We start from the raw sequence: 13,370 nt of genomic DNA on the forward strand, positions 1-13,370 counted from the left end.
ATGCCACTTTTAAAAAATTTACTACCTCTTGTATTCTGTAGAGTGTTCTGGAGAAAAATAAACATTATACATAATATTTTCTGAGTTATGTTACACGAGACATGTAAACAAACAAAAATGCCATATCTATAACTTAGCTCTGTGCTCTCATATGGTATAGGTTATCAATAATATGTTGATGAATTCTGCAAGATGGTATCATCCACAGTTCATGAAGTTTAATCAAAACGATTCCTGTACATCCTGCTTCTACTCGCTATTGATCAAGAAATTAAATGAAAGAAAACAAGCCATGAACCCTGCTCCTCAGAAGAAAATACACAACCATATATCAAAAAGGGTGTAGGTGAATGTCCTTTGAAAGATTGATGATAGCATTACTCTTACTTATGTCACAAATCTTGACAGCTACACTTTCAACAACTTGTTACAGAAAAGAAAAAAAAACAGATCTAGATTCCATATTGCCTTTAATAACAGTGAATCAGCCAATTTCTATTTCCACATTCTGATTTACATTTCATCATAGGTGTATGTATAATAAAAATTCCACAGAGTTTTATTTAATCAATTGAGCCCTGAAGAATCAAAATAAAGGTTCACATTCCCTTTGTAAACTATACTGTCAAATCTGTTTATCATAGACACTTCCAAAGTGTCTATGTGTAGTGAGACCCCTGAAACAGAATGTTAAATATAAAGTAGTAACCTTCTCTCTCTTGTTTTAAATCATTCTTTTGTGGTTTAAGTAATATTTGGTATGTATTTTTCCACCTGTCAGATAATCCAGGAACAAATCCTCACATCAAGACATGCTATAAAGATCAAGATAGAAATTCAGAGAATCGTAGAGATTTGTGTTTATAAACTTGCTTATTATGTTTTCATTCACGCAGCTCTGAAGGCATAGTGTCAGCTTTTTATCTAGACTCTTTTCATTACTTCTCCCTGTTGGTGTTGCAGTACATGCTGTGAATGACCTCCAGAGATTCCTGAAGCTATATGCAGAAAGAAAATTGAATCTGAAAGCTTTATTAGACAAGTTTGTCTTCGGCTTGTGTCTGTTGTCAGCTGTATTGAAAAATGGAACTGCTTGTGAAACTGGGTCCTGACCTTGAAAAATCTCCAATCAAATGGTAAGAGATTCAGTTTTGTGCCACATTGCTATTTGTTTGATGTGGCACATGTGTTAGAAGTGCAAAAGCTTCTTAATGAAAATCAGATGGAATGATCGGACAACTTCTTTCTTGAACACAATGGGGAAGTGATATATGGTGATGAACACATAACAGGGCCAACTCAGGTTGGTATCTATGAACCTCTTTACTACAGAAGCCTGTAGAGTTAAATGACCAAAAATCAAACAACCTAAAATGGCTTATATAAAATATTATTTATTATTTCCTCCAAACATACAGAGCAACCAAAAGAAGAGGTAAAGACAGTGATTCATTCCTTTAGTATCCCACTTTACACTGGAATGATCAATCATTGTTAGGCCAACTGATATAAGTTAGAGCCTACTCTTATTGCTCACCACCAATTCAAGAACTCAAGATATTCTCTATGACACTTTACCACATCACTCCCTGTTCACTTTCTTTCCTATATTTTGCTTCAGTAGAACATTTCATAGAGTTAATCTGAATTATAACTGATATTAAAAGCAGACATTGCCTTTAGATTCTGCACGCACAAATATAACAAGCTATACAATTCTGGACATGGTCATCATTGGATTTCTCTCTGTTACAACTAATGCTAGTGATCTCATTTAGTATTGTCCTAAAACGAATGTTAACTAAAATGGACTATTGTCAGTAGCACTGCCTTCTAAACTCAGTGTAGAACTTGTCAAAACAGATGCAAGCTGTGGATTCTTAGCTCTTCAGCTCTATGGAGTATGGTTCTGCAATATTCATTATCTACTATGGCCCCCACACAACCATTTTAATAGTTGATAGCATAGTTCTTTTAAATGGTGAATACTATGTGCAATGTATTCTTAAAATACCAACATGTTTGCATTAGTACTGAAAACACTGTAGACGCACATGTTCCTAGACTGCTCAGTCTTCCCCAAGGAATTATTTTGGGTTGCTTGGTCTCGATTATGCTATGCCAGCAGCTATAAACAATACAGTCTCTAACATCTGATGTACATTTGTTTTTAATTTACCCTCTAAATACACATATTGTTATCTTTTCAGGTGCACATAAGGAAACACACAAGGTTTTTAAATCTACCATTTGAAAATTCTGGGAAACACAGCTCTGAACTAGAACATACCTGTTCACTCAAACACTGTGTTCAACGTATGTAACAACAAAGACTTCAGAGCACATTAGCTATAAAATCCTACTGAAAAGAAAATAGCTTTTATTGTGCATTTTTGCCCAAAGCTGGTTGTTGTCATTTTTTTTTTCCTTTTCTTTTTTGTCTTTGTCTCTTGAAAACAGAAACATGGCTCAACTTTCTTTCAACAGGCTCAGCTTGATGCAACACTCCTCTTCATTCTTCCTAACTCATTCTAAATCCTGAAAAACCTTCTCCTCTGCGGTTTTTGGCTCTATGCCTGCAGCCTCCAACTCATACCCCCAAAGCAAATTATATGGAACACACAAAATGCATTTGATCACACACATTAGGACACCTAAAGCTAGTGGAACGAGTGCTGCTGAAACTTTCTTCATTTTTTGTGTATTAAATATACAATAATTAACAACACACATTGCATTTCTGCCATATGCCTCTCTAACCTCTATAACCTGTAAAGTGAAAACAATATTTAAAACGGACCTTCTGAAAGTAATTCTCTAAATCATTAAGGACTGCTGACTTGTAAAGCTTTAAGAAGCAAATAACTTGAATTCCACTTAATTTTTAAAATAATTTGAATGTTGTAATTGACACTGTCACTCTACTTTTTTTCTTAATTTCAGTCATATCTCTCCTGTTTCAATTTATTAGGCATTTCATGCAAGACAAAAACTTGACAAAAAATTCAGGGAAAAAGTGAAACCAACTACATACAAGGACATCAAATAAATTAAACTGCAAGAATAATAATATAAAGTAGCACTCTCAGTCATATTAACTGTATATGTAACGTAAAATCAGCTGACCAAGTATTTTCAACTGTTTAAATTCTATCATTTTTAAGGTTTCCTTATCTTCAAGTAAAGCATAACTTAGAATAAAAACATATCCTTTTAAGAAACTGTATTTTCAAGTATAACTCTAGACAAAAGTGGCCATAATTTCCCCCTAACACCTTACTTGATTGAAAAATGTCTTCCTCAAGAACAAAGTTAGGAATGTCTCCCATGCCACATGGTTTTACAAAGCCCTATATAACTTTACATAACTTTTTAAATAACTACCAAAGTAGCAGTTCAGTACAAAGTAATTTGTATGAATGCTAAAGATAGTGTTAAAATTTGTCCTATAAATGCACATTCCAAAATTGCATTTCTCTCCACTTAAAATGTTTTCAAACTGCTGGCTAAGCAACTCATCAGTTATTTGGATAGAGATGTTGACACAATTTCATGTTGTAATGTCAAGTACAGATAGTAAGTGTGATTTCCTTCCTGAATCATCCTGTCTTGGAAGTCAATTTTTGCTAAGGTTTTGAACATACCTCTCAGCTAAGTACATTTTCCTAGCTGGAAGAGTAGTTCTTGTTCATTATGCCCAAGGGCACACTGGCCTGGTGGAATATCAAGAATATTTTTTTTAGTACTTACTCTGCCAAACAAGCTCAAACACACAGACCTAGAAATAATTAACAAAGGGTCCTTTCCCTCTATTATATCCACCAGATGGTATATTTAGTAAGACCCTCTGGCTGAGTTCTTATAGCCAGACTAGACAAAATGACACCTGACAGGGTATTAGAGGTTAGCCAATTACATCTTCATTCCCTGGTCTCAGAAGAACAGATATCAACATTATTAAATTCTGATGGCCACAGAAGTCTCTATAGAACCAGGAAACAAGTAATTATCAACAGGAGATAACTCCATTGCTTCACAGAGTCCTTCCAAAATCATTTTATGCATCATTCTTTTAAAATGACCTCAAATGAAAGCATTTGGATGTGGGGAGGCTTCAATTTTACTTCTTTGAGAATATTTTATTGACATCATAGTTCAAGGAAAACAATAACTCTATGAGTCATGAGTTTGGAGAGAAAGGGTGGCAGGGAGGCCTCTTTCCAAAGACTAGTGCTAATGTTCAGGCTTCTCACTGTTTTAACTGCAGACAGAAGGTGAATATCCCCACCTGTGGTGTTTCAGGCAGTTCACATTGATCACATTATTCATTCAACAAAGGAAAATGCCAGGTTCTGCACCTGGGACAGAGTAATGCCAGATACAGGTACAGACTGGGAAATGAGTGGCTGGAGAGCAGCTCAGCAGAAAGGGATTCGGGGATGCAGACTGACAGTAGAATCACAGAGTGGCTTGGATTGGGATCTAAATAATCTTAAAGATGATCCAGTTCCAACCCTCCTGCCATGAGTAGGGACACCTTCCACTAGGACAGGTTGTTCAAAGGCCAATCCAACTAGGACAGGTTGTTCAAAGGCCAATCCAACCTGGCCTTGAACACTTACAGGGATGGGGCATCCACAGCTTCTCTGGCCAACCTGTGTGAGTGCCTCACCACCCTCAGAGTAAATAATTTCATCCTTATATCTAATATAAACCTACCCTCTTTTATTTTAAATCCATTTCTCCTTGTCCTATCACTACACTCCCTGGCAAGGAGTCCCTCTTGAGGGACTCCAAGCACATTGATCATCTTGCTCCAGCCCATTGATCATCTTGTTGGCCTTCTCTGGACTTGTTCTAATATGTCAGTGTTCTCCGTGTACATGTTCTCTGGCTCCAGGCACCAGAGCTGAATACAATGCTCCAGGTAGGGTCTCACAAGAGCAGAGCAGAGAGGGAGAATCACCTCCCTTGACCAATATAAGCCAGCAGTGTGCCCTAGCATTAAGCACAACATAGCTAGCTGGTCAAAAGAGGTGATGTTCCTGCTATATTTATACTCTGAATATTGTGCGCAGCTCCGTACTTCATATTATTAAAAGGATGTTAACATACTTGAAAGTGTCCAGAGGATAGCAACAAAGCTGGTAACAGGACTGGAAGGCATGTCCTGTGAGGAGAGACTAAGGTCACTTGGGTTCCCTAGTCTGGAGAAAAAAAGGCTAAAAAGTGACCTCATTACTCTCTATAACTTCCTGAGGAGGAGAAAACCTGGCTTCAAAACCTGACTGGACATGACCCTGAGCAACCTGTTCTAATTGACCCTGCTTTGAACAAGAGGAAAAGATGTCTCCACAGGTCCCTTCTGAACTATACAGTTTTATGATGATACATATATAATGATGCTATTGCAGTAAACTGACCCAAATAAAGAAAAATTATGAATTAGTGTTACAAGCACAGGTTCAAATTTTTAGTGTTCTTGGCACTAGAAAAGAAATCAATCTTACTTCCTGCCTAATCCTTTACAGAACACCAGTGATTTCATTTTCTGCATGTATAATTCCATCTGCTGAGTCTCAGAAACATCAGTAGTCAAAGCCTACATCTAGAATTAAGGTAAATGAGTAATTTTGCAATTCATCAGCTAAAGATTAGTTAATATAGAAACTACTATATTAAGTGTTGTGCTACTATTCTGTGTTCTCTCTGTTGTTCAGTTATTACCATTTCCTTTGAAACAGCAAATTCACAAGCACTCCCTCTCCCAAGAAGCTGACATAACCTGCTGACATGCAAAACTGACACAGCAAGTTTAGTGACCCAGCACAACAAGGATTACACATCTCTTTCAGTTCCCCCATGTCATTAAACAAATTTCCACAGCATCCCTTAAAACAAAGTCTTGTAAAGCAAGGATGTTGCTGTATTATCAGTTAGAAAATAAACAAATAAATAAATACTAGCAGTATTTAGCCCTTTTTAGAAAATCTAAAAGATCACCACTGGAACCATGGCAGTTCTAAACAGCTAAATGTAAATGATAGTTCCTATTTGATAACATTGAATAGGCCATCAGCAAGACATCTGTTTTGTTTGAAATAAGATACACAATTCTGACAGAAGTTGGACTGTCTCAGTGGATATTCTGGATTCTTTCTAGGTGGTGCAATTATTTACTCCCCTGCAAAACACATTTCCTGCTTTGCTATCCTAGAATATCCAGTAGAAGGTACAAAATTCTCCAGTATCAGCTTTTTCTTGCATACTACGCGTTATAACATGTTAAAAGCAAGAGGGATAAACATCCTACAAGTAATCAAATCCCCGGTGACTTCTGCAACTGCATCACAGCCTGTATTACAGGCAACCTAATAGGAGAAAACATTTCTCCCAAATCTGAGCAGATCCCCTTTGCAACTTGTATAGGTGAAAAGCACTCCTCAGCCAAGCAACTGAGATAGTTTAATATCAAGTAAAGAATCTTAGAGACTTTAGAAACTCAGATTTTAGCCCAATGCCTCCGTTATATATTTATTTTCAATGCATACCTAATTAATATATTTCAAAGCAAAGCAGAAGGGAAAAAATCAATGTATCATGGAGATAAAACTGAGTTTGTAGCTCTTGCAAAGAACCAGCAGGTGCAAAATAATATTAGAAAAAATATAATAAAAATTTTATCAAATGATTTAAATGAAATGGATAAAAGGTCTCTTTTGTACTCATGAACTCAAGACACCCACAAATTATATCACAGACATAATGTTTAACTCCAGAGTTACTTCTACCATGTTATCATACAACTTCTATGAATGTTCATGCTTTGTCTTGAAACAGTGCAACTTCATTGGCCTCACAAATATAAAATGTATTTTAAGAATTTTGTTCTGCAACAAATTGACACACATTTGGCCTGTACCATTATTATATTTCAATTTAAACCTTCTCCTTCCATAGTATTTTCTCCACGAATACATGTAGAAAGTCATCATCTCTTCATAGAATAATGACACAAGACTTTGAAACTGTAGTAATTTGAAAAGCATGCTGTGATCATTTCATCAAATCTATAACATAATTTGTCTTCTGCTACACATTACATGAAATAGAAATAATGTAAAACAAGTTGAATGCCATAACAACATACCTCCCATTTACAAGCTGAAGCTGGAATTTGTATGGATGCATGAAGAATTAAGACTGTCTCAACCCATTTTCACTTTAACTGTGTGATTTGTAACTAATCTGAAAAGATGTACATATTGAAGCACTTACAGACACCTGGAGAGAAAAGGCCAGGCACTCCTAATGCTGGCTTTTCCTTTAGTTGTCGAATTAAGTGGTTTATTGCTTTCCAGTCAGCATTCAAGTCTTCTATTTTTTTCTAGAACAGAAGATAAAAATACATTAAATTTGTAAAGCATAGATTAATTTAACTTTCCTTTTTTTTTTTTTTTTCCCATCTGATGGACCACCTGAATTAAAAAACAAACAAATGAAAGCAAAACAAAACAACACGTGTAGAAACAGCAATAAACTTTCACAAATAGGAGAGAGGGAAGAATTGACTACGCCCCTTTTGGGCTGCAAAAGAGCTTCATGGTGTCAGGGTCCTGAGAGCATCTTTCCTCCTAGAAGTTCGGCTGCTGTTGCTGAGGGTCAACAACACAACTGCCAGACCCTGACTGACGTCCCCAATCAAACTCAGCCCCTTCCCATTCCCATGGCCCTGCCCACCCACCTGGGGCTGTGTCTGACTTTGGTTCCTCTCATCAGGCCTGATCCTGACCCCACTCCATGGGCAGACCCCATCCTTCCCTGCTCTTCAGCTGGGGGTGGCAGAACAGGCTCCCTAGGAACCTAGGGAGACCCTTGGTTCCTAGCCCCCAGCAAGCAGCTGGACTGCATCGCTCCCTGATGAACATAGGGAACCTCAGGGTTCCCTAGGCCTTAGGGAACAGGATGACTTCCTCTTTAACATACAGTAGAATTTTAATATATATTTTTTTTTTATTTACCACGAACCCAAGACACCCGTTTTTCAAATGGGGAGGTGAACTGTGCATTTAAAAACATATCAGTAAAATCCCTGCAATTTGGAATATCAAATGCAGCACACATTCTTCCACCTATTCTAAAAAAAAAAAAAAAGTCTTAGGACACCTCAGGGAATCGTAAACTTTAGTGTGGGCACACAGTAATGGCTAAACTGCTAGTTTTAAACAAAACCTAAGTGAAAGTCTGGAGTGTGAATTACAGCAGTCCTCAGATAACCCTAAGAGACATTTAGACTTGAAAATGATATTTCTACCCCTCTTTCTTCCTTGCTCTAGGGACTGCAAAGTAGGATGAAGCATGTTAATTATACACTGGCATCTCTAAACTCTTAAAATGAAGACTTATTTTTTTTTTTTAGTTGCTCCCTGATTACTACAGAAAGCAGTCCAGTATACCAATGCCACTCAGGGGTGCTTTCAGTATTCTTATGTCCTAGTCACAATTAGATATATAGCCTGAATAACAAACCAGTCATGATGGAAATAGGATGCCTATTAAGAAAGACGTTTAATTACCTTGAATCTAACAAGACCGGGGGTCAGTAGGACAGGGGTAGGGTACAATATGCATTAAACTGACACATTCATGCACGCACGCACACACCCAAAGTGCACAATTTTATATTCTGATGCCTTGGGAGAGCATTTATAGAATTTGCCTTAAGCTTTGCCATAAGTACTCTAAACCTGCAAAGTTCTTTTATATCTGTCACCAGTAGAGGCTAGAATATTACTTGGCATTACCTGAACAGCTTTTTGCATAAATGCTTTTTGACAGGACAGGAGAGAATGAACACAATTCTGCACTACAAAATAAAAATAAATTAATAATAATTAAAAAAAAAAAAAAAAACTTTTAATTTGCAAGAATAGCTTAAAAATTGCATTAAGGGTAAAATCAAAAGTCAGGAATACCAGAGATTCCTTGACTATGACAACTACACAGAAAAAGCAATCAGGTGTACATGATAAATGCAACTTATGATATGACAATTCACAATGACACATCTTATTTCTGTGTGGATTATGGGACCACAGACACACACTCTGGACCATGACTTTTTATGACTTTTTTCTACTGTTCTCAAGAAGAGCCTCCATCCAGCGTTTAAAAAATGCAGAGAACTGCTCCAGTATCTATTGATTCAATAGTAGCAGAGAGCCCTTAAAAATAAAAGCTGGGAGGATTACTCTATCACCGGCTTCATTTTACCATATATCCACAGTAACTCAGAAAAGAGATATGAACGTTATAAATATAATATTGGTCCTCACTGTGAGTAGCTGCTTCTTTCATTCATGTGGATATGAGCCAGGAATATGTTTCCAGCAATGACAAAATATAGGCAACATCCACACCACTGATAAGAGAGTAGCTTATTCCAAACTCTTCTATCACAATTATGGTTTGATCCAATCTTGCATCTGCCATAAATTAGCATACGTGCATTAGAGTGTTTACTTCTTTGAGCACAACAGTTTTGCTGTAATTGAAGCTCTAGAGCTTTGGTGACAAGTATTAACATCAAAATATGTTACCTTGAGGAACACTTTTATTGATTTATTGATTTCCTTTAAATGCCAGCCCCAGTGCAGTTTAAGTGATGTTAACATTCATACATGAAATAATCTCATTGACAGCACTAAAACTAGATAGGCATATTCAGAGAGAGAAGTGATGTAGTATTTTAAATGCAAGACTGAGGACAATGAAACTACAGGTATTCCTTATGTCCTTCCTCTTCCTTTCCCCACTACTTACACTCCCACCCAACAACATGATGGGAAAGGAGAAATGGAGTGCCAAGACAAGGGACTGGAACTCTTCTTTTGCCACAAACATTGTTTCCTGATTAAACTGATCTCTACAAGTGCTGTTACTGATGAGATGAGGTTGGGGTTTATATTCTTTCTATTGCCACTGTCACCAGCAGTAACCCCCAGTAACCTTTCCCTCCCTGTCCATGTAAATGTTACTTTAAAGAAATGCATTTCAAAAGCATGAAATCCACTTCACAGATAATAACGGATACGGTTATTAAACTGTCAGTGCTTAAAGGATCATGTATCCTATCCCATTTTTGATTCTTGAATCAATCAGCTTATACTAAGAATTCATTTGCCTCCAAGAATATATTTACAGTCCTGTATTCCAAAATTCCAGTATCATTGCTTTTGGTATGCTTTGTGAAGGTGTGAAAATATACTTATTATTTCAGAGAGTTAACTATAACATAAGATGTATACTTTATGTTAATAAAGCAATATTATTAAGGTCTTACCCAAAATTCTATGACTAATCATTCTCTACATTTTCAGCTGATCAGATATTTAGCTTTTGTAACTATTGTGATTCACAAATTCAAAATCAACACATTTGAGGACAGACAAACTTTAATCCTAGGAAACAACTGCTGGCTTCACCCTCATGGCTTCCCACTGAAGGGCACAGAAAATTTCTAATGAAAACAGAGTTCATAATCATCTCCTCTATAAAAGAATATTATGTCTGGACAAGTTTCAAATGGAATACATATTCAACACATGAATGTTTATCAGCCTATTACTTCTGTATCTCCCTATTACTTACAATAAGGACTTGAACAATATTCTTTGATGAAGTAAAGATGACACTTTTTACAAGAATTACTGTTTGAAAAAGATAGATTTAAAAAATCTAAATCTAAAAAAAAAAAAAAAAGAAAGAAAACCTGGTATGAAAATTTAAAAAACCATGGCTATGACGAATGGAACAGAAAATAACTACTGGTGTTACCACTTCTCAGGTCTTGTCTCATGAATTAATACTGGTAGACTGTCTTCTTTGGCTTAATAATTCTTTAGGGTAGAGAGGAGAAAGGAAGGAGGTGGCTTGAAGCAGGGATTGGTATACAGTTTTGCTATTTTTATTTTCTTCAAAAACATAGAGTAAGAAATCCTTTTACTTTAAAATATATTAATATCCTACATCACACATCTTGTAAAATGACAAAAGAGAATTACAGAAATTATAAACAGAGTTGTGGAAACAATTAGTTATTTCTGTGATGTGAAGTTACCAGTTTTTGGTAACCTATTTTTACAACGTAAATAACTAATAGTGTTTGTTTTATACTTAAACAAGGAAATCTCTATTCTGGGTATTTCACACACTCCATTTTATTTTATTTTATTATTATTTTTAACTTTTTAGATTGATTTTATACAGTTATTCCTGTCAGTATTTTTCTGTTAAAGACCCAGCAATTAAAGATCTTTAAACTTAATTGCTGTAAGCTAAGCAAGAAACATATGTGCCTCTCATCTGATCACCTGAACTTCATGGTGGAACATAAATTTAACAGTTTCCTCCAAGTAATGGACCAACACTACAAAACTAACACGTGATATACTGATATGGTTCAAAGACCATTATACCAGTAAATGCACATTTAAGCTTTATTTATTTTGTCTGTAAGAACAGGATGCAACATAAAGACAAATTGAGTCAACTTCTGTGATGTGATCCTGAGTAGGGAAGAACAGAAGTGTAGGAATGGAACACAGAGACTGGCAACAGAAAGTGCAACTACAGATGTGAAATAGTAAATGATATCAGCTTCCTCAGGAGCTTGAGAGGTAGAGTGGATTTCAGGAATTCTACCCTCAGTTTAATTACATGACAATATAAAGCCATGAGGTTCAATTTATATTCAAAACACCACAACTAGAGTATAATATAAAGGTTACAAAGATAAACTGCAAAGCATTAAGAAATGCCAAAGTCAACTATGAACATTAATTCAGACCCAATGCATATAACTGCATTAGTATGTTTAATTTCCAGACACACACAGTTTTCTAGCACAGGAGAAGCTTGCAGTGGTGAACTAAGACAGAAAAAAAGAAAGCTAGGAAAAGGCTTCTTCAGGAAGCTAAATACTCTACAAAGTTGTCAAGCAATGCTATGCAAATAATTGATGCTTTTAAAGAGGTCATATAATTTTATCTTTTTTATTAATATTATTTATTTTTTTTTCCTCTATAACTTCAACATTAGGCATCGACATTTATTTCCAGAACTCTTGAGTAATCCCAGCTGCAACTGAAATTATGAAAACTGTGCATTTATCACATAAACTGTTAGATAATATGATGTTGAAGAATCCGGCTGTCGGTGTTTCAAATTTGATATATAGAAGTATCTGCTACATTTAATGTCAGTATCTTTGTGCCTCAGCCCCCAGACATAAACATAGGTAAAACTACTCCACTGTTGCATGGGAGTTAATTAGATTTGAGAAAAAAAAAAAATCAGATCAAGTATTTTATATGCTTGAAACACAAACTTGTCTCAAGTTAATTCTCACATTTTGGTTATAATTATCTGGGAAATTGTATTGAATTTTCTGGTATGCCTATGTGTAATGTCACAAGTTAAGAAAACTGCAATATCTATATATATTTTAAGTTAGTGTCTAGTACTATGACCCAATTGTTGTTTGTTTTTTCTCTTTCATTCCTGAAATAAATTTCTAAAATAAAGCAATGTTTAGGAAGCACTTAGACACCACTGTGATAACTGTTTTGAAACAGTCCATGAAGGAATTAGCCATTTTTCTTCACAGCAGAAATTGAATACATCCCAGGAAAACTGCAGCTTGCAGCAACAAACTGAACAAGAAATATGAGTTTAAGTACTGAATCACTGTTCACAGTGTGAGTGCTCTCCATATTCTATACAGAATTAGGTAGGATTCAGCCTAAAACAAGGCCACCAAAACAACTTCAATTCAAAAATTTGTGTAAATTTGAGTGCTTAACTTTGCAATTTCACTAATACCTTTTCAAAAACACCATAATCTAAATACAAATACTTTCTGCTACTACAAAATACCTTTTGCATAGAAAATTATTTTGACTTGGGCTAAAAACTCTACATTGGAACATAAATATAGCAAACAGTGCTGGAAGTTACTCATTAAGAATGATGGCAGAAGATGATGGCAGAAGACCAATTCAGTAGAAATGGGGGAAAGCTTAAGGAAACCTACCTCATCAAGAATGCAATTCTACAGCCCTGACAGTATATATTCACTGTTTTATTACTTACTGTATAAAACGGTGAACCAGAAATTAACTTCACAGGTTGTTCAATTAATTGAACTACCCAATGTAATGAAAAAAAAAAGTAAAATCCAATTATAGAGTGACTAAAAATGAAATATCCACTACTCCACAAATAGTTATTAATTTCCTTACAGACACATTTTGTAATATCATTGTCAAAACTACAACTCAAAGAACATCATAATCTTTATTTAAAGAGCT

At 35.6% G+C, this 13,370-nt stretch overlaps 1 protein-coding gene across 16 annotated transcripts in view; it reads right to left on the reverse strand.

The window, feature by feature from the left end:
• The window catches only part of DMD (dystrophin), a 1,236,775-nt gene that overhangs the window by 354,137 nt on the left and 869,268 nt on the right, over nt 1-13,370 (reverse strand). For all 16 annotated transcript variants that reach the window (XM_072027522.1, XM_072027514.1, XM_038175527.2 and 13 more), the window contains one exon: nt 7,279-7,387. In XM_072027522.1, coding sequence (XP_071883623.1) covers nt 7,279-7,387 — 109 coding nt within the window. The remainder of the gene's footprint in view (nt 1-7,278; nt 7,388-13,370) is intronic.

The sequence above is a fragment of the Anas platyrhynchos genome, chromosome 1, assembly GCF_047663525.1.
Source record: "Anas platyrhynchos isolate ZD024472 breed Pekin duck chromosome 1, IASCAAS_PekinDuck_T2T, whole genome shotgun sequence".
NCBI lineage: Eukaryota > Metazoa > Chordata > Aves > Anseriformes > Anatidae > Anas > Anas platyrhynchos.